The following is an 18,776-nucleotide window of genomic DNA, read 5'->3' as shown; positions in this document are numbered from 1 at the left end:
GCTTTGTGTTCTGGTTATTGTGTGCAGCTGCTCTATAGGAGTCCACAACTCAATACAAAGGGTCTAAAAATGAACATAATACGTCCCCATTAAGATTTTGATCAAGTCTGTATATTGCTCTTATTTTCATTACAATTTGAAACCCTTTGGAATTGTGTGATCACCGACTTGTCCTCCACTAGCAACATGGTCAAAAGGCTAATGATGAAATGAAATAATAATAATAATAATGAAATACAGAAAGATGGGACTTTTTCAGACAAGAAACTTTGACTTTCACAAGTCATTATCTTGAAAGCTTACTTTTACACTAGTGTGAATTTTGTGTACCAGTACTTTATACAAGACTGGTTCACAGTAACACAAACAGCATTTTTAAACATGTTCACGTTAAATAAAGTTGGAAAGCATTATACAAATCCTAAACACTTCAATCAAAAAAGATCTTTTTTTTTCACCAATGGGATGGTACAACAAACTAGTTTTGAAATAATTTATTCAGTTATACAAATAGAAAACACCTGTCTCTTTCCATTCATCATAAAACATTGGGCGTTACCTGCGTGTTAACATGACAATTTAGAAAAACGACTATGTTTGAGGGACTTACACTTGGGAGTCGCGCTTTCAAACTCTAGCAAGAATGATTGCTCTGTTGCTGTCCTTGTGTCAAGCCCCCCCATCCCCCACTCCTTCCTTCAATACATCAGACAACAATGACACATGTTTCAACCTCAGGCGCCATACTTTAAGGCCATGTCCACACCAACACGGATAGTAAAAATAAACCCCAAACATATAATAAAGCACGTTCCCCGCTTATCCTGTTCATTGTAGTTCACCTGCAAGGTTGAAAAATATCATGGTGCGATTGTCAATATGCGTCAACAACGGTCACATCCATCAGATTGGCTGACTGGTGTGTGTTTTCCTCCATTGGTGCTAAATGTAAATGGTGCATTTTGTTGATTTTTGGAAAGGGGGGGTGAAAGAACGTGTGAGAAGTCTGCCAGCAAACAAAAAAACCTTTCCCCCTTCATTTGTTAGACAGGCTGTCGACGTCCACAACTTTTTACCAGGTCTGCTTTTATGGAGGATGAAGGAAAACGTACAAATATTCACATTTGAGAAGCTGAAATCTGAGGATATTTATGTTTTTTTAACTAAACAGTTGTTGGAATCGCAAAATTGTTGTTGATTGCTGATAATCAATGAATTGTTGCAAGCTCTAATGTCAAAAGACAGAAACATGCCCCTTTTAAAAACCCTGTGTTAGTGTGCACACAGCCTTTCCTGGCCTTCACGCAGACAAATTGACATTAACACAGGATGGAATTCAAGTTAGATTGGTACAACATTGGTTTCTTCCGTTTTAGAAAAAGAACAAAATGAGGCCAACGTTGAGGCTGAGATAAAACCCAAAGTTTTTGCACATTAGTCCTGTAATTTGGCCCTCACTGGGGAAACAATATAGCAATTTGTTGGATGTGTACCATTTAGGAGTACATTTATTAAAAAAAAAAAAAAAGAAAAAAAAAAGCTAAAATGTCCGTCAGCTAGGAAGAGATGCCTCACTTTCCTCCAAACTTTTCCCATAAGGTCCGATGTTTTCCCCCTTAACTTAGGAGTATGGTTTGCAATTGTTCTCTTTAATTTGCTGTTTAAAAGAAATGCAACAGGCCAATAAAGCCCAAGCCCCCGGATGGAATTTGGGCACCCCTTGTGTCTTTCTTACGTTTCTGCTGCAGTGCCACCTGTTCTTTTATAAAGCGTTGAACATTTATTGCTCATTAAATATTCATTGTGTCATTTCCATGTACAGCACCTCTGCCTGGACCTCGGTGGGCTTCAACACATGACGAGTCTTCAGACCAGCTCAAGTACCTGCAAAGAATGGAAACAGAAATAAAGCTAATTGACTTTGCTGTGTGACGCCAAAAAATGTCTCTTTAAAATTGGGCTTATTATTTTGCTAACTGATGAAGAACGGCCTCATCAAAGTTAGCGGGCGGATCCTAACAGCTGGCTGGTCACTCAGTTTTATTAATGAAGCACATTCCGATTGTATTTAATGACACATGGAAGTTAGGATTTAAAGATGAATCTGTTCCTTTTATTCCGTCCCATTTGATCCTCCATAGCAGTGACGTATGCTCACCTTAATTGTTCCTTGACTGTTAGCAGCAATCAGCACATTTGACTCCTAAAAAAGAAAAGGAAGCATTAGTTTAACACATACACACTAAGTGTGTGGAAAATAATCGATATTAATCGATACGTCGATGCAAGTGCATCGGCTCATTCACTGGGTATGGATGCGATTGACGGGTGAAATCAAGATTCATCGTGATGCGTTTGTGGGTATCGGTAAGATCTGATGCAAGTGTCGTTTTATTAATGCTCAACTTCACAACACATGCTGTTCCCCAGGTGCCATGAATGCACCATCATTATTTGGTGTTTTGTATTGAATACAGACGGAACAGCATGGACATTTGCACGCAAGCAGCAATGAAGTTTCTATATTTAAACCCCCCCCCGCAACGTTTAAATGGTATGTTTGGAAACACTACGGCTTCTCAAAGAACGGAGGAAAGTTCGACAAAACGTCCGTCATTTGCAAAGAATGCCGCTTTAAGAAGCTGTACAACGGCAACACTACAAACATGCAGACCCCCTTAAAAAGGGGACACCACAACACGGACAAATCTACCGCCCTCCCGGTCTAGTTCCTGGTCGGACACTGTGGAAAAACCAAGCAAATCAGGTCAGTGGATCTTTCACTGCTTTCCAAATTGTTCAGTAGCTATTTGTCCGTCCCTGCAACAAGTGATAAGGATAGATACAATAGATTTTTTGATAGAAGACTGAGTATGGACTTCAGTCTTTGCTCTTTTCCCCCTATTTTTGCTGTTTTTTTTTTCCATTTTATGATTGTCGTCTGGTAATAGTATAAATTTATTCCCCATAATATAAGAACTTTCCACCAAAATGATTTTCCAAAAAGTAGTATTTAAAAAAAAAATAAAAATTACAATGTCATTTTTGTTTTTTTTTTGTTTCTCATACTGTACTACCACTTGGAAAAAGAATGTCTCTCTTCAATATTTGAACTTTATGCTCCTATTGTTATTTTTCCTCATATTGTGACATTCTGGTAAAATATATTTTTTCCCTCTGAATATTTACAATTTATTCTAGTGAAATTGAATGCATTTAAAAAAAAGTTTTAGTACATTTTTTTTCAAATCTGCAGTGGGCCAATAAAAGAACAGCTGCAGTCCGAAATGGCCCCCTGGCCGCACTTTGGCCACCACTGATGTAAGCCTGAAGTTTCCGATTCTGCTGCTTTTTGGCTGAATGGCCATATGCCGTATACGGGCCATTTGGAGTTATATAAGCATTTCCCATTGATGATTAAAAGTGTACAAAAGTAACTGTAAAGCTAATAATAACTAATAGTTAAGTGAGTAAAAGTTCCAGCAAACATACACCAATCACTATCATCCTAATAGCAACTCACGCCATCCGGCAGGGCTCTCCAACAGACGGCACTGACAAACTCATTGGTGTCGTCTTCCTTCTTGTCCTTGTCTAGCACACTCTTCACCGTGTCGAACTTGAACGTTAAAAGTGTCTTGGAAAGTCCTTTGTAGTACAGGTAAAGGGAATTGTTCTCACTGCCTGTATACAAAAATACAAATTATGTATTTCAGCTTTTCATCGGAGCAAATCAAGAAAACGCACAACGCCAAAAAGCGAATGTTTACCACAAGCAACATAGTCTCCGTTAGACGCCAGGCCTACAAAGTTCTTCTCGTTGATGTGACCCTTGAAGGAACGCAGGCAATGAGGTTTGTTGACGTTCCACAACTTCAGCTGACTGTCTGTTGACCTGAAATGCAATACACACAAGAGCACATTAGGAATTGACGTAATGACCGCATCCGACCATGGAAGAACCCATCTATGCATCTTCTATGCTGCTGATCCTCACTAGGGTTGCGGTATGCTGGAGCCTATCCCAGCTGACAATGGTACACCCTGGACTGGCGGCCAGGGCACATATAGACAAACAACCATTCCCACCCACATTTATACCTAGGGACAATTTAGAGTGGCCAATGAAGCTAACATGTTTTTGGAATATGGGAGGAAACCGGAGAAAACCCATGGAGAGAACATGCAAACTGTTCACAAAAATACTCAAGCAGAGATTCAAACCCAGGTCATCCTGATCTTCTGACTGTGTGGCCAACATGCTAACCACTCGCCCACCATGGAAGAACAACACTTAAATATAGGGATAAAAAAAAGAAATAGCATAAATGTGGTTTCTATGGCCTATTAGTCCAAAAATATTGGAAGACAAGTCATGTGTAGTACTCTACATTGGCCACCAGGGTGTCAGTAACATTACCTTACATGACATTACCTGAACTTGCATGGTATAGAGTCAGCCATGTATGCATAGTGGGGGAAAAGGTCTCCTCCTAATCCGTGTAAAGTGAGGCTTGTGTGGCTTCTTACTGTGGCCTTCTTCCTCCACTCGGTTTCTAACCCTTTGGTAAGTTTAGAAGTTTAGAATAAATAAACTGGCGATAGGTCTGGGTGATAAACTACGATAACTGATGGTAGTTTTGACATTTTAATAAAAGACAAAATAAGTGGTTTTTTTAGTTTCGACTGTGTGTGTTGCTCGTGTGTTCATTCCTCTTTAAGACTCCACCCATCCAGTCTGAACAAGAAGGGAATCAGACCAGCCGGAAATGGCTGATGGCTCAAATGAAGAAGCAGCTGACCAGCTGTAGACGATGTAACAGTCGAAGAAAGGTTGGAAAAGTGCCAAGGCCAATGATCGACCAATGAGTGGACATCATGCTAATCAATATGATCTTGCAACTAAAACTTCCCTTTTAAAAAAACAATATAAAGATAGAAAGAAAAAAGCAGTGGCTTGGGAACCCATTGGTACTAGCAAGATCTGGTACTAGCAGAGTACCACTTCTTTTCCTCCTCTGAACTACTTTAATATCCCCAAATTCCCTCCACATTTGTGCATGGTTTGCTCCGTATTGGAGATGATCGCACTTGTTTGGTGCCCCTGCACAGGACTCCGTTATGGTCTGCTGTCTGACTACAACTGACGTTCAACATTAAAGCTTCATCTACAGCTGTGTCAGCCACTTCGATCAAAGATCGAACCAGCAACCTGGGAAACAACCCTCTCCTGCCCGGGCCATGTGACTCCTCAGCATTCACAATAATAATAAAACATAAAGAATCCATGTCATAACATAACATAACATAACAGACTTACGCTGAAACAATTTCCTCTCCGTTAACAAATTTAGCGTAGGAGACTGCTTTCCTGTGGCCTTTGAACACCATGATTGGCTGCTTTGTGTTGCGGAGGTCGTAGTAGTGGACGCAATGGTCTGCAAAAAGAGATTATTGTTAGTGTTACTGTTAATGCTTATGTAATGCTACGTGTGATGTTACCACCACCATGGTTGACAGTCCCTCGGATTGACTCCTCCAAACAAACTTAATGTCAATGTACCAATAACTCAATCTTTGTCTACTTAGACCACAACTTTTGTCCAGAAGACATTTATCTTGTCCATGTGGGCAGTTGCAGATTTCATTTGGAGCAAAAGCTACTTTTATGGTCAGCACCCCCTCAGTCCATGGTGATGTATAAGTACATTGCTGAATTGTACATTGTTGCCAAGTGAGCGAACCTTTAGCCCTGTGTGTGTGTGGGCCGAGGAATATCATCTCACACATCAACTCTTGCCAATTGGCTGTGATTTTTTTCATATACCGTATATATGTTCATGAATATTGGGCCAGATTGGTCAATGCCCTCATAAGGTTCAGAGATCAGGGGGCCAATCACTTTTTGGGCTATCGGCCTTATGAGCGCCACACTCAGGAAGCTGTGGTTGGCGTGGCTCGCCATGCTCGGGGGAGGTGGGTGGGCGGCTGTGGCTGGCTGCACCGGTGAGTGACGCATCCACAGCGGCTGCTTTTCCGCCGCTGAACTACTTTGAAACCCCAAATTCCCTCCACAGCTGACAGGGAATCTAAACTGTGGGTATCTCGTACAATTCGCTCTAGATGTGTGTGCTTGTTTCCTGCGGTGTGCGTGGTTTCGCCGATCGCATTGGTTTGTCCAAAGGGGCGTTACATTAGCCGCCGCTTGAGCAGTCATCACATCGCGTACCTCCATAACTTACCACACACTGCCAAGTGCCCCCCCCCCCCAAATGCCATTCAATGCATGTTTTTCAAGGCGCAATTGTTTTATCACTCATACAAGGCAGCCATGCTTGTTTTGGCTTTGTGAAGGGATAGTAGGAGGGAGACGGCTATAGGCTGTATGCTGCAATGGGGGCGGAGCTGATCGACCTTATAAGGCAGGTATGCCACTACCACACTTTTTCACAGAAATTGGCCAGTCATAATTAATCACATTTAACTTGATTAATCACATTTTTATCCATAATAAGCAGGGATGTAAACGATTCAATGCCAAAACTCAAAGCCTACTTTAGGTTGTGGGCCGAACTGGATCTTGCCCCCCCCCACTCCCACCCCAGAGTTAAATGTGCATTATTTGTGGTCCATTCATTTATGTTGGAAATGTCTACATTCAGAGACTGCAGGTATACAACGATGGCTGTTTTGGTGTAGTTGTTAGTTTCAATACAGTGACTATTGATTGACCACCTCTTCATCACTCTCTCAGTGCCCGGCAATCTTACCTGCACAACCAAAGGCCAGATGATACCGGGAGGTTGGACTGAATTTCACACAGCAGACATTAGCCTTCGCTTCAATGCTGGCCACAGAATTGTCCAGATTCGTTGACCACAACTTCACTGATAATCAAAAACACACAAGATATCATTTCATCACATGTAAAAGTAACATATGGAACGCAGGTTTTAAAAAAAAAAAATTGAAACACTGGAAAGATTATTCTCTTTACCTTTCGCATCATCAGAACCCGATGCTAACAACTTGGGGTCCATCAGATTAAAGTCAACGCTCCAGCACCTTTTTTCATGTTCCTGCACATACAACAACATAACCATTTATGAATCCTAATGGAAGAAATATCACCACCCAACTGGACGTCATAAATTCAACAATGGGAAATGCTAAAACGGAACCAAAACAGACCAACATAGCCAGTAAGTGTGTGTCTTAAGGTCAACATACTTGGACCACAAACTCAAAAACATTAATCAAATGAATGCATCACTCTTTGTCTTATGCATGAGAAACTACAATTATTCTTTATTATTCTATTATTATTCTCCCGGTCCTTTTGTAAGAGATTAATGATGAACACCTGAGTTCCACTGTACTCTTGTATTTACTCATTAATTATATGTTTCATTACTCATTAATACTCATCAATTCTGTTTCAGCTCCTGAATTACTTTTGTATAATTGAATAAGTTATTATATATTCCGGCCCTTATTCATTCATCAGGTTATTTATTAAATGGAAATTTGACAAGAGTGATTTGTTACTGAGATACAGAGAAGGTAAGGTGTCTAAATGAGCTTTGCTTCTTCCCATTTCTTTTCAGGCTTGTTGAATCATGAAGTATGAACCGTATGATACCATCTTATCATACGGTCCATCGCTTATTGTGAATTTATTAAGCACGTCTGACAAACTAAACTATGTTTTAAAGTTTTAAAGGGGAAAATTTGTGGTCAGCCATACACAGCAGCGCCTGAATAATGGAGCTATGCAAGTACCTGGTACACTTTGGACCGGTGACCGGTAAATCCATCCCATAGTATGACAGTACCCTCATAGTCGCTGCTCGCCAGGAGGTTCTTGTGATAGCTGCTCCAGCTGATACAGCTGCAATGAACAAGGATGTGATGGTTTCCAGCGGTAACAGTGGCAATCTGGACAAATAACATTTAAAGCAAAAGTGCACTTTTGGGGGGGATTTTTCCCATCACCCACAATCCTTGTGATAGCATGTGTGAGCTAACAATGCACATAATGGAATTTGCCTATTTCATTCCCACCTTCTTTTGGAACCTAGGTTGGTTCTATGAGGTTAGTTGACAGCAGTTGCATTAGTTCTTATGGGCTATGTGGAAATCAATATGTCCAACTAGGAAGTTGCGGTAATGTTTGCAATGATCACAATACTCTATTACATGTTTTCATGAATGTACCTGTTAATGCATTACAGAATGGATATCAGGATTAGGGATTGTCCATCAGGATTGTGGATGATGACCATAAATCCCCCCAATGTGCCGTTTTCCTTTAAAGAAGACTTTATTTTGGGGGAGTTGCTACCTGATTTTGGAATTGCACGTCATTTCATTGACAGGATAGTGAATGTCCACTGCATCTTGGATCACAGTGCCGTACTCAAACACCTTGATCTTCTTGGTCACACCAGCGATGGCAAAGTAGTCACAATCTCGATCAAACTCGATGCTGATGAGAAAAATAAGAGTGACACATACATAACTCTCCATTTCAAAATAACAATTAAACATAATGTTGAACATGGTTGCATAATTTGGAGGGCAAAACAACAAACACAAAAAATGGAGACATTTGTATTTGATAATGTGTTGATTTTGTAAATTGAACTCCATGTACTGCAGATGTGAACCATCAATCATTGTTCCACTTCATCTAATTCAGTGCCACCTTGCTCAGTGTACGCCTCGTCAGCGTATTTTTCCACTTTCAGTTACAAAATCAGTATGGGTTCAAATACTTACTTTTCCCACTGTACATCTCATCTTACCTGGAGACAATACTGGAGCCGTTGTAGAGGTCACTGGCGTAGGACAGAGTGGCGAGGGGTCTTACAGAATTGTAGCGCGTGAACTTTGAGAGACACTCCATGAAGTCATCCAGCTGGTTCAAGTTCCTGCCTTCCTCTGAAACACCACACAGGCACAGTTAATGTCAAATGTATAATAGGTACAATCTACCAAGAGTTGGATTCTAACTGCCAAAATCAAAACGACAAAATCTATAAATTGAATTTTTTCGTAGTAAGATCATAGAAAACCTGTTTGACCTTCTGAGTATGGTGTTTAACCTTATTAGAGCCCTCTAGACATGAAATAACACCCCAATAGTCACATTTACATTTGTATTATCCAACATAGCAAACACAATATGAGAAAATACGACAGTTAAGACGTGTGTGTGTTGCTGCAAATGTGTTCGAGTACAAGGGGAACAGAGTGGGTTTACTAATAATAGGCTCAACCACCACCATTTCCTGTTTTGGCATGACTTATTTAGTTGCAAGTGCCAGCATTTTGATAAGAGAAATACAATTTACTTCTTGGTTCATCTCAGATAACTTCTAATAATCCAGACTGGGATTACATTTTAGAAATCATGTGATCCCTGTCCACATTCCAAGTGTCCTTCAAAGGTAGCATGCAGTGGCCTGCATAGGATGAATCATCTGAAAGGTGCTTAAAAGTCATTCATTTTCTACCGCTTATCCTTAAGAGGGTCGAGGGGGTGCAGGAGCCTATCCCAAATGTCTTAGGGCGAGAGGCGGGGTGGTACACCCTGGACTGGTGGCCAGCCAATCACAGGGCACATATAGACAAACAACCATTCCCACCCTCATTCATACCTATGGACAATTTGGAATGGCCAATGAATCGAACATGTTTTTGGAATGTGGGAGGAAGCCGGTGAAAACCCACGCATGCACGGGGGGAGAACATGTAAACTCCACACAGAGGGTGGAAATGAACTCGGGTCTCCTAGCTGTGAGGCCTGCGTGCTAACCACTCAGTTGCTGTGCAACCGCTAAAAAGACATAATTTTTTTAAAAGTATGTAACAGATACTATGAACACTTAGTGTACACAAACACAACGGAAGCTGATGCCATGTGATCGCACCTCTACAATAAAATTTGGCATGCACACGTGGCATGACTCACCTGAGATGCGTGACATTTTACTGGAGAAGTAACACTGCTCCAGATCTTCAAAGTGAGCCGTCAACCTCTTTCTCCTCGATGCTAGCGTGCTATTGTACCAGGTCTGCCTTTTGCCCTGCATTTAAAGAGAGGAGTTGGGTCAGGCTTCAACAATTCAGCAGGATGTGCAGACAAGTTGAAGTGAATAAAAGTGCATGTGTTTATTATTATTATTTACCTGGGCTGTTCCACCAAATCCATGAGGTGGGTTATAGTCTGGCGATTCAATGATACTGCTACAGCTACACATAAAATACAAAAAGGTACCATTATTTAAAAAAAAAAAAAATCAAGTAAAACATGCTTTTATACATAGTGGATGTTTGAACTACAATATACTGTACAGTGGAGCTGAATCGGATATATACAAGATATATACAGTGTTTATCTGACATTTTTCTTGGCCTGCCACTCCGGGCCTTAACTAAAACTGTTACAGTGGTCTTTCATTTCCTCACTATGTTCCTCAGAGATAATTTCTGAAAAGTTGAAGCAAAACTGAAACAATTTGAAAAGAAATCAAAGCTGAAATGTAGAATGAAAGTTGAAGTTGTTTGGAAGACGGAAAGCCGAAGCTGGACTGAAATGCTGTGGAAATGTGTCGCTGGTGACGTTACACTTATACAAGAATTGAACTGGCAACATCTGTTTTGGGAACCAAGTGCTGTACCGCCTGAGCCATATCATATCATATATTAAAAACGTTTCAGTAATACAGGTACATTTTTCAATTAATCGGAGGACTTGAAAAATTGCTGTTCTATCTGTCCTGTATGTGTATCCAGATCTGGTGTTTGGTCAAGGTCAACCATTGAAGGTTATTAATTATTAAGTCTCATGGATTTGTGTGAATATGTTGTCATGGCTACACTGCTTGATCCTTGGGTAGCATTCACATATACAGTATTTGAAGCTTCATCTAGTATTCTACATAAGGAAGTCGAAGTCATGCATGATACCTGCGTGACGGTGAGGGAGCTTCCACATTGGGCACAGTGCACTCTGCCTCCATCTTTGGAGAATACATCCCACTCATTTCCTTGGAAGACACATATTCATCAAATAACTTCAGGATGAGCATTTCATGTCAGCCATAATTGTAGACACCATTTCATTTAACATAATCACATATTTTGGGTGCGCATTGCACCACCAACAGGACTCCCCAGAGAAGGTCCAGTTAATTCTATTTTATTTTCTATATATAAAAACACCCTCTCTGTAGAAAAGGTGCATACATTGTTCTGTTATTAAACAAACTAGTCTTACCTTATTTACATGAGCCTGACATTTGTACGTTTTTGACTTCTTACTTTGTCTTAGATTGTTTATCATGTTACCTCGACACGCTTAATGTCATCTTCAAGGAAGTTAAGCTCCTTCTGTAGCTGCTCCAGTTGCTGTCAACACCCGGAAAAAGAAAAGATGCCTTTATTTCTTTGAACAAATTTATGTTCATGGCATTTCTAAGCAACGCTACCTCTCTTTTGTTTCTCCTGGCTTCATTCAGAAACTCCATGAGGATCTGTCTCTGAGCTGCTTGGGATTCCTAGTGGATACAAAGACATAACATAGAACACAGATGTGACCAAATTCAAACCTCACCCAGAACTCCAGACTAATTTTTTTTTTATACAGTGGCGCCAATATCAAGTTTTGAAATAAAATGTTTTGTTTTGATTTGTCAAAATTCTCTTTTGGAAGTGGACAAAATGCATTTTGCAAAATGCAGCATAATTATACGCAGCTGGTGGCACACCTGAAGCCCTACAAAGCCCTTGACTGCAATATGTCACCGAAGATACGCTTTTTGCATTCCCATATAGAGTTCTTCCACTGAACTGTGGAGAAGTCAGTGATGAGCACAACGGGGAGCGATTCCATCAGGACATTTCAGCTATGGAGAAAAGATATCAGGGAAAGTTGAATCCATCTCTGCTGGCTGACTACTGTTGGAATGTGGTCAGGTACGACCCTGCTGCTGAGTATGAGAGACGAGGCAAAGAGTGTTGTTCAGATACCAAATAAAGGGATATTTTGGCTGAAGATATTCAATAGTATGATGTATATTTCTTGACATATAGATAGATAGATACTTTCTTTGTCATAGCACAATATCACAGCAGTGAAATTGCCAACGAAAGAAGTGCAACCTAAATATTTTCAAAATAAGGATTTTTTTTAGGCTGCACAGTGGACAAGTGTTTAGAACGCAGGCCACACAGCTAGGAGGTTCGATTCCCCGCTTGAGAGTTTGCATGTTCTCCCTGTGTGTTTACATTTGCCACTGGAAATGTTCTTGTAAAAAAAATCTAATGCACAATGTGAATTTGGAAACTAAAACCTGATTATGTAATAAAAAAAAATGAAACCAGTTGGTTGTTCCTTAACTGAAATGGCTTATTTTCTTCTTCTTCTTCTTCTTTCTCTTTGGGCTTTTCCCTTCAGGGGTCTCCACAGCAAACCAATCTCCTCCATCTAACCCTGTCTTCTACATCTGTCTCTCTCACGCCAGCTATACTCATGTCCTCCTTCACTACATCCATAAACCTCCTCTTTGGTCTTCCTCTACGCCTCCTACCTGGCAGCATCCTTCTACCAATATATTCACTATCTCACCTCTGGATATGTCCCAACCATCTCAGTCTGGCCTACAGGACTTTATCTCCAAGGCCTCTAACATGTAGTGTCCCTGTGATGTACCTGATCCTATCCATCCTGGTCACTCCCAATGAGAACCTCAGCATCCTACCTGGCAGCTCTAAACGCAGCATCCTTCTACCAATATATTCACTATCCCAACCATCTCAGTCTGGCCTCTCCGACTTTATTTGCAAGGCCTCTAACATGTAATGTCCCTCTGATGTACTCCTTCCTGATCCTATCCATCCTGGTCACTCCCAATGAGAACCTCAGCATTCTCATCACTGCTACCTCCAGTTCTGCTTCCGGTCCCATCCGTTCATGACTTCAAGCTGAAATGAACTTGTGACAAACATGCAAAAAGGCGGCAACGACTTTTTCACCACTGTAAAAAAATGGGTGGTTTGAAACAAAAAGTGTTTTCAATGTTGTGCATCAAATCCAGATGCAAATATATGGGAACAAAAGTGCAGGGATTCCAGTCATTGTGTGACTTGGCTACAGTGCATAACTAACAAAGTTAGAATATTTCTAAAGACAATGAGGCCCTAAAAAGCCTTGCTTACCGCCTCCAGCTGCTTCTTCTTCTGAACCAGTAGCTCCAGCATGAGATTGACATTTGCCAGGTCCAAGTTCTCTTGGTCAGGACTCAACACGTCCTGGAAAACCTGCCACCTGGATCCATTCTGCTGGGTGACAAGACGCTGATCAGCAACACAACTTGTCTCTGAAACATCTGTGTACGTCATATACTTACTGGATGATCCAATTTTAGTCTCTTCTCTTCACATCTTTGCTTCTGTTTAAGAATAAGTTCGTTTACTGGTACAGGTCGGATGGAACAGGTGGCAGCGAAGAAGAGGAAAACTCTGATGAGTACACAATACACACAGAAAACAACCAAGCAGTCTAGTACATTCAACTATCCCATGACCTCCTCACAGGGTCATCTTACACATCTTTTCCAGGCAAAGTAAAAATGAAAAGACATCATATAGCTTTAGTTTTCTTTTAAACATAGAAAAACAATGAAATCTTAGTCCAATATCTAAGATTATGCATTTGTTGTTCAAGTCCTGTATTTATCAAAAATAGAGTGAAAATAAGACCAAATGTGAATATTTGCTTAAAGTAAACAAACGAATCGACTTGGTGCAGTCTATTTTTCATCAAAATAGTAGTCATGCCATAACGTCGCACTGCTGCTGGATGTTCATAGTATCCGAGTGATGCTGTACGTTTTTCTTTTCCAAAGAGGAAGGTTTGAGAAACAATGGACGAAGCAAGTGCTCAGAATGAGAAACAAATGGAGGCCCACCTCAAGTTCCATCCTGCTTTGAAGGAACACCTTCACAAAAAGTATTTGGCTTGAAAGTAAAGTATAAATGCATTTTGAAAGAGGATGTGTTGGTGCGTCACATGTAACATTACTGACACCTAGTGACCAGTGGATGATACTGCATATCATCCTAAAGGCAATGTGTCATCTGAATGCTTTATACAGTATTTGCATTTTACTTAATTGACATTTTTATGCTTGAAAATGCTTAATTCAGGACAAAAAAGTAACATTTGTTTAAATATATGTATTGCTTGCAATTTTTTCCACTAATAATAGGCCATAATCAACTACGAGACAGCAATAACTTTTTTTTTTTTTTAAACTGTGATAGAATGAAGGCACAAAATTAGATTACTGTACTGGTGTTTACTTTCTTTTGTTTCCTTTCTCCAACCACGGGTGTCAAAGCGCAGACCAGTGGCCATTTTTTCTTTCTTTTTATGTTTTAATTGGTCCTCGACATAGTCTTATTCATCAGATATAGCAACATAACACAAAACTAAGATGTGGGTATTTTATTCAGACAAATACATACATATCAGATAACTTTGAGCATCTGTAATGTAAATAATGTGGACCCCCAATCTTTCATGTTTCTGTATGCTTTGTCAATGGTTTTCGATTTAGAGAATTGAGACTTTTTGGAGAATTAGCAGCACAAAATTGTTACGCAAAAGCTAAGCTGTTTAATGTTTTGCAATTTGTCCCCTTACTGTACCCAAAACGATCCAAACTGTGAGTGAGGTAAGTATTGACCTGTATTTGTGGTGTACCTTTACACCCATAATTAGCTTAGAGGATGATTGCCATTTAGATTTGGAGTGGTAATCCAGATTGGATGGATTGTGTTGGACTTCTGAGTAGTGGATGCACCGTCATTCCTCAGTTACAAACGCGACACAAATTGTGGAAACATTTTCCACCTCAAACATATTATATTTGTAGGGACTGTTTGCAACGGTTATGGGCTGCTAAAGAGTACCAAATGAATTGCACCGACATCGGGTCATTTCATCATTTTTTTTCCCTGTTCAGGCAAAGACCGCCTTAAGGGTTCCCCTGTCCGAGCAGCAGATGAGAACTTACTGACTAAAGCACATTTCAGTCTTCACCTACCAAGGAAGTTTGGGTACAGCTGATCCACATTGTCAACAATGTAGTTGCACTTGGGACACCTGTTGCTGTCCTCCAGACTCTGGCGGATGCACTTGAAGCTGCAAGGGGGGAGTAAAGCATTAAATGCATTTTTATAGGAGAATCAATGTGAGTGGGAAGTACACCTCAATGATCATCAACAACATCATACCAAAATAGCAATTCATTATTATGTAATGTGATGAAGAGTTCAATATCACTGCCAAAAACAACTGTTTGGTAATGTTTTGCTAAAACAAGCAGATCTACTTTGTTTGGGTTAAAATAAAATGTGAAATTAAATTAAAATAAGTAGCTCTTGGCAATCTTCATTGTGTAAACGTAGCTCTCTAGAGCACTGGTCTAGGGCCCACCACATTACTCTATTAATCAAAACATTTTGAACGTTTCACAACCTTTCCGAAATATGCCGCCCACCTTGTGCTCTCTAAAACATCTTCCTTTCCCAGACCTGGAAATGTTCATTCATTCATTTTCTGCCGCTTATCCTCACAAGGATCGCGGGGGTGCTGGAGCCTATCCCAGGGCACATATAGAGAAACAACCATTCACACTCACATTCATACCTATGGATAATTTGGAGTCGCCAATTAACCTAGCATGTTTTTCGGAGTACCCAGAGAAAACCCACGCATGCACGGGGAGAACATGCAAACTCCACACAGAGATGGCCGAGGGTGGAATTGAACCCTGGTCTCCTAGCTGTGAGGTCTGCACGCTAACCACTCTTCCGCCGTGCAGCCCCCACCTGGAAATGTATAAAATCAAATTCCATACTTGCATAAGAAACATGCCAAGTCTTTGGCAAAAATAAAGGAATTAGCTTCAATAGCCATGTTTACCAAATTGAATCTTTCTGAATGACTTTTCCAAAAACAATGGTTTACATGGAAAAGAATATTCCAATCTCTGGTCTACATGCACTGCTATAATTAAACAAAATAGTCAATACTTTTTTTCCAGAAAAACTGGACTTATGAATAGATTATAGAAGGTTTAGATTGTGTTCCACACTCCTGTTCAGAAGGTGGCGCAAATGCACACTGAAAGCTGCTTAATAAACAACAGAAAAAGAAAAACGACAAAGAAGAACGCACACTGACAACTTTCCGTTTGAGGGGGTAACAAGATACCTCAATCGGATTGGGGAAAGGAATATTCCACCCCTGTGAATCCGATGATAAGTTCATTTGTATTGGCACTTTTCTTTCGGAATGAGGTGTTTGAGGAAACAAACCCAATTCAAGCAGAATATTTGGGTCCATGTATACATGGCTAATGTTCCGATACGCCTGGAGGGCACTGTGTAAAATCAAACATATCACTGACTACACCACATTTTGTCATCATTTGCAGAAGAAACTGGCAGCAGCCGTGTGTGTGTGTGTGTGTGTGTGTGTGAATCCACTTACCAGAAACTGTGCCCACACTTGGTCATGTGTGCCTCTTCTATCATTTCGAAGCAAATGGGGCTGGGAAAAGTAAATTGACACGTTACACAAACATTCATTTCATCTCATCTCATCAGGAACTTTTGCTGCCGCTAATGAGATTGAATATCGAATCGGTAAAAAATCTCATTTGATTGATTTGGTTGCCAACCCACCAATTTTAACTGTGTTATAGTTGGCAATGCTAATTAGTGTAATATCTACTGCAAGCCACATGATGAGCAGAAGAAAAATAGACATATCTAATATAGTAGAATCTGTTTATGTCAACAGCTACTGGATTGGCTGACTAATGTCGACATCAGCGGTTGTCATAATAGCATCAACTATCCATAGCTTGCACTTTCTCAAGAGACATAATAAGAATGCCTGATGAGAAATGATTTTTATAGTTTAACATGTCAACATACCCAAGCCTAACAAGAGGACTACAATGGATGGAGGTTCGATAAGTTTGTATACATAGACGGGATGTCAACATTAACATTCTTGAAGTATTTTGTTATTATTGTGTGCTATTGTCAAACACGAACCAGACAAAATCGTTGCTCTTGTCCTCGTATGAATTCAGCAGGCCGTTATAGAGAGGTGCTTGGTGGAGGGACTTCTTCCTGCTGCCGGAGGACGGGGAGGGTCTGCTGAGTGAGGCGAAGCCACCTCGGAACGACGACATGGCGACCAAGTTCGGCACCGGCAGTCCGCCGTCTCCGATCGCTGCCAGGGTCCGGGAAGGCACAACATTTGGAGAGTTGTTCCCATTGCTTGCGACGCCGTTGCTTCCACCACCGGGGCTCACGGTGCCACCTATGCCGCCGCTGCTGCTACTTGTGCTGGGCACAGAACTCGCACCGCCAGCGATCTGCTGGGACCGGTTATTAGACATGATGCAAATCCCACTCGAAACTCCCAATAATCCACAAAATCCTCGTCAAATCATCACAGCTTTGGCTAATTGAGCAGGCTGTCCGGTTAGCTAGCTGACTGCTTCAGATGCTAACATCCTGGCAAGACTGGAACATCATTGAGACTATTTCAAGCAGCTTAATGTTCGCCGATTAGTTCCCGGAGGTCGACTTGAAAATAAGTATAAAATAAAATGAAATACTTCAGCATTGGAACACACAAATAACGGCAACTGCGTTGTGCAGGCGGGTATTAGCCGGCTAGCCACTTTTAGCTACACAGAGGGTTAGCTCAAGTTTCCTTGTTTTCTCAGACACGTCATTTCCGCCTGGCTGGCTAACGGCCGCCCTCTAGTGGATAGGAGTGTCATGTGCAGTACCTACAGTATTTGAAATAATATACAGCTTGCTCGAAATAGTACTTACAGTATCACACGAGGTTATTTACATGCACAATTTAAAGTATTATTAACATTAACACAATGTTTTATTAACAGAAAGTCAGCTTATCAGCGGGCCGCACGGTGTGTGAGTGGTGAGCATGTAGGCCACACAGTCAGTCTTGTGTCTTTTATTTTGAAGGCCTGATTTTACCGGCTTCAGACATAGACATACATAGATCAGGGGTTGAGGAACAACTTCCTGTTTCTACAATGTAACCTTCATAAAGATTTGTAGAATGCTGTGAAATTTCTGTTGTTTATGAGGAAAATTCCATATTCACAAATCCAGAGTGATGTTATGTAAGCTAAATATTCACCAGTTTCTTTCTGAACTGAAGATATATGAATCACTGAAGTTGATAATCAAACACAGAAAAGCAGTGAAAACCTTTCATACATTGGAGAATGTTCTAAAAACAATTTATATGAAAAACATGCTTAAGTGATGTGTTTTTTATTGTTTTATTTTTGTTGTTCTTATTTTCAAGCAATATCCCTCGCACATTTCTTTCTTTATTTACTTTTTCTTATTTATGTTATTGTTCTGTAGAATTGCACTTTTATGGTCCTGTAATTCTGCTTATACTGTTTTGTAATTGAATTTAGTATGTAGTATGTAGTATGTATTTAGTATGTCGTTTGAATGTTCTCCCTGTGCATGCGTGGGTTTTCTCCGGGTACTCCGGTTTCCTCCCACATTCCAAAAACATGCTAGGTTAATTGGCGACTCCAAATTGTCCATAGGTATGAATGTGAGTGTCAATGGTTGTTTGTCTAAATGTGCCCTGTGATTGGCTGGCGACCAGGATAAGCGGTAGAAAATGA

General features: G+C 40.5%; 1 protein-coding gene across 2 annotated transcripts; it reads right to left on the bottom strand.

Annotated features, from left to right (window-relative positions):
• Positions 1–177: 177 nt before the first annotated feature.
• On the bottom strand, positions 178–17,852 carry cop1 (COP1 E3 ubiquitin ligase). Of its 2 annotated transcripts, none has more exons than XM_058090988.2 (20): positions 17,140–17,852; positions 16,568–16,627; positions 15,117–15,214; positions 13,416–13,480; positions 13,225–13,347; positions 11,496–11,564; positions 11,356–11,415; positions 10,975–11,054; positions 10,194–10,257; positions 9,977–10,091; positions 8,808–8,943; positions 8,345–8,488; positions 7,783–7,891; positions 6,998–7,079; positions 6,771–6,887; positions 5,321–5,438; positions 3,771–3,895; positions 3,524–3,684; positions 2,159–2,203; positions 178–1,884 (listed from the first exon to the last, which is right to left on the bottom strand). In XM_058090988.2, exons 1-20 carry the CDS (start codon positions 17,487–17,489, stop codon positions 1,867–1,869), a joined length of 2,139 nt encoding a protein of 712 aa, XP_057946971.2. In that variant the 5' UTR covers positions 17,490–17,852; the 3' UTR covers positions 178–1,866. The 2 variants fall into 2 exon arrangements, with proteins under 2 accessions (XP_057946971.2, XP_057946982.2); XM_058090999.2 differs by having other exon boundaries at positions 179–1,884; positions 13,225–13,344.
• Positions 17,853–18,776: the final 924 nt, after the last annotated feature.

This window comes from Doryrhamphus excisus, linkage group LG11, assembly GCF_037039965.1.
Source record: "Doryrhamphus excisus strain RoL-2023G ecotype Guam linkage group LG11, RoL_Dexc_Guam_v1.1, whole genome shotgun sequence".
Taxonomy (NCBI): Eukaryota; Metazoa; Chordata; class Actinopteri; order Syngnathiformes; family Syngnathidae; genus Doryrhamphus; species Doryrhamphus excisus.
Note: the sequence above shows the minus strand (reverse complement) of the source record. Positions and strands in the feature narration are given on the sequence as shown.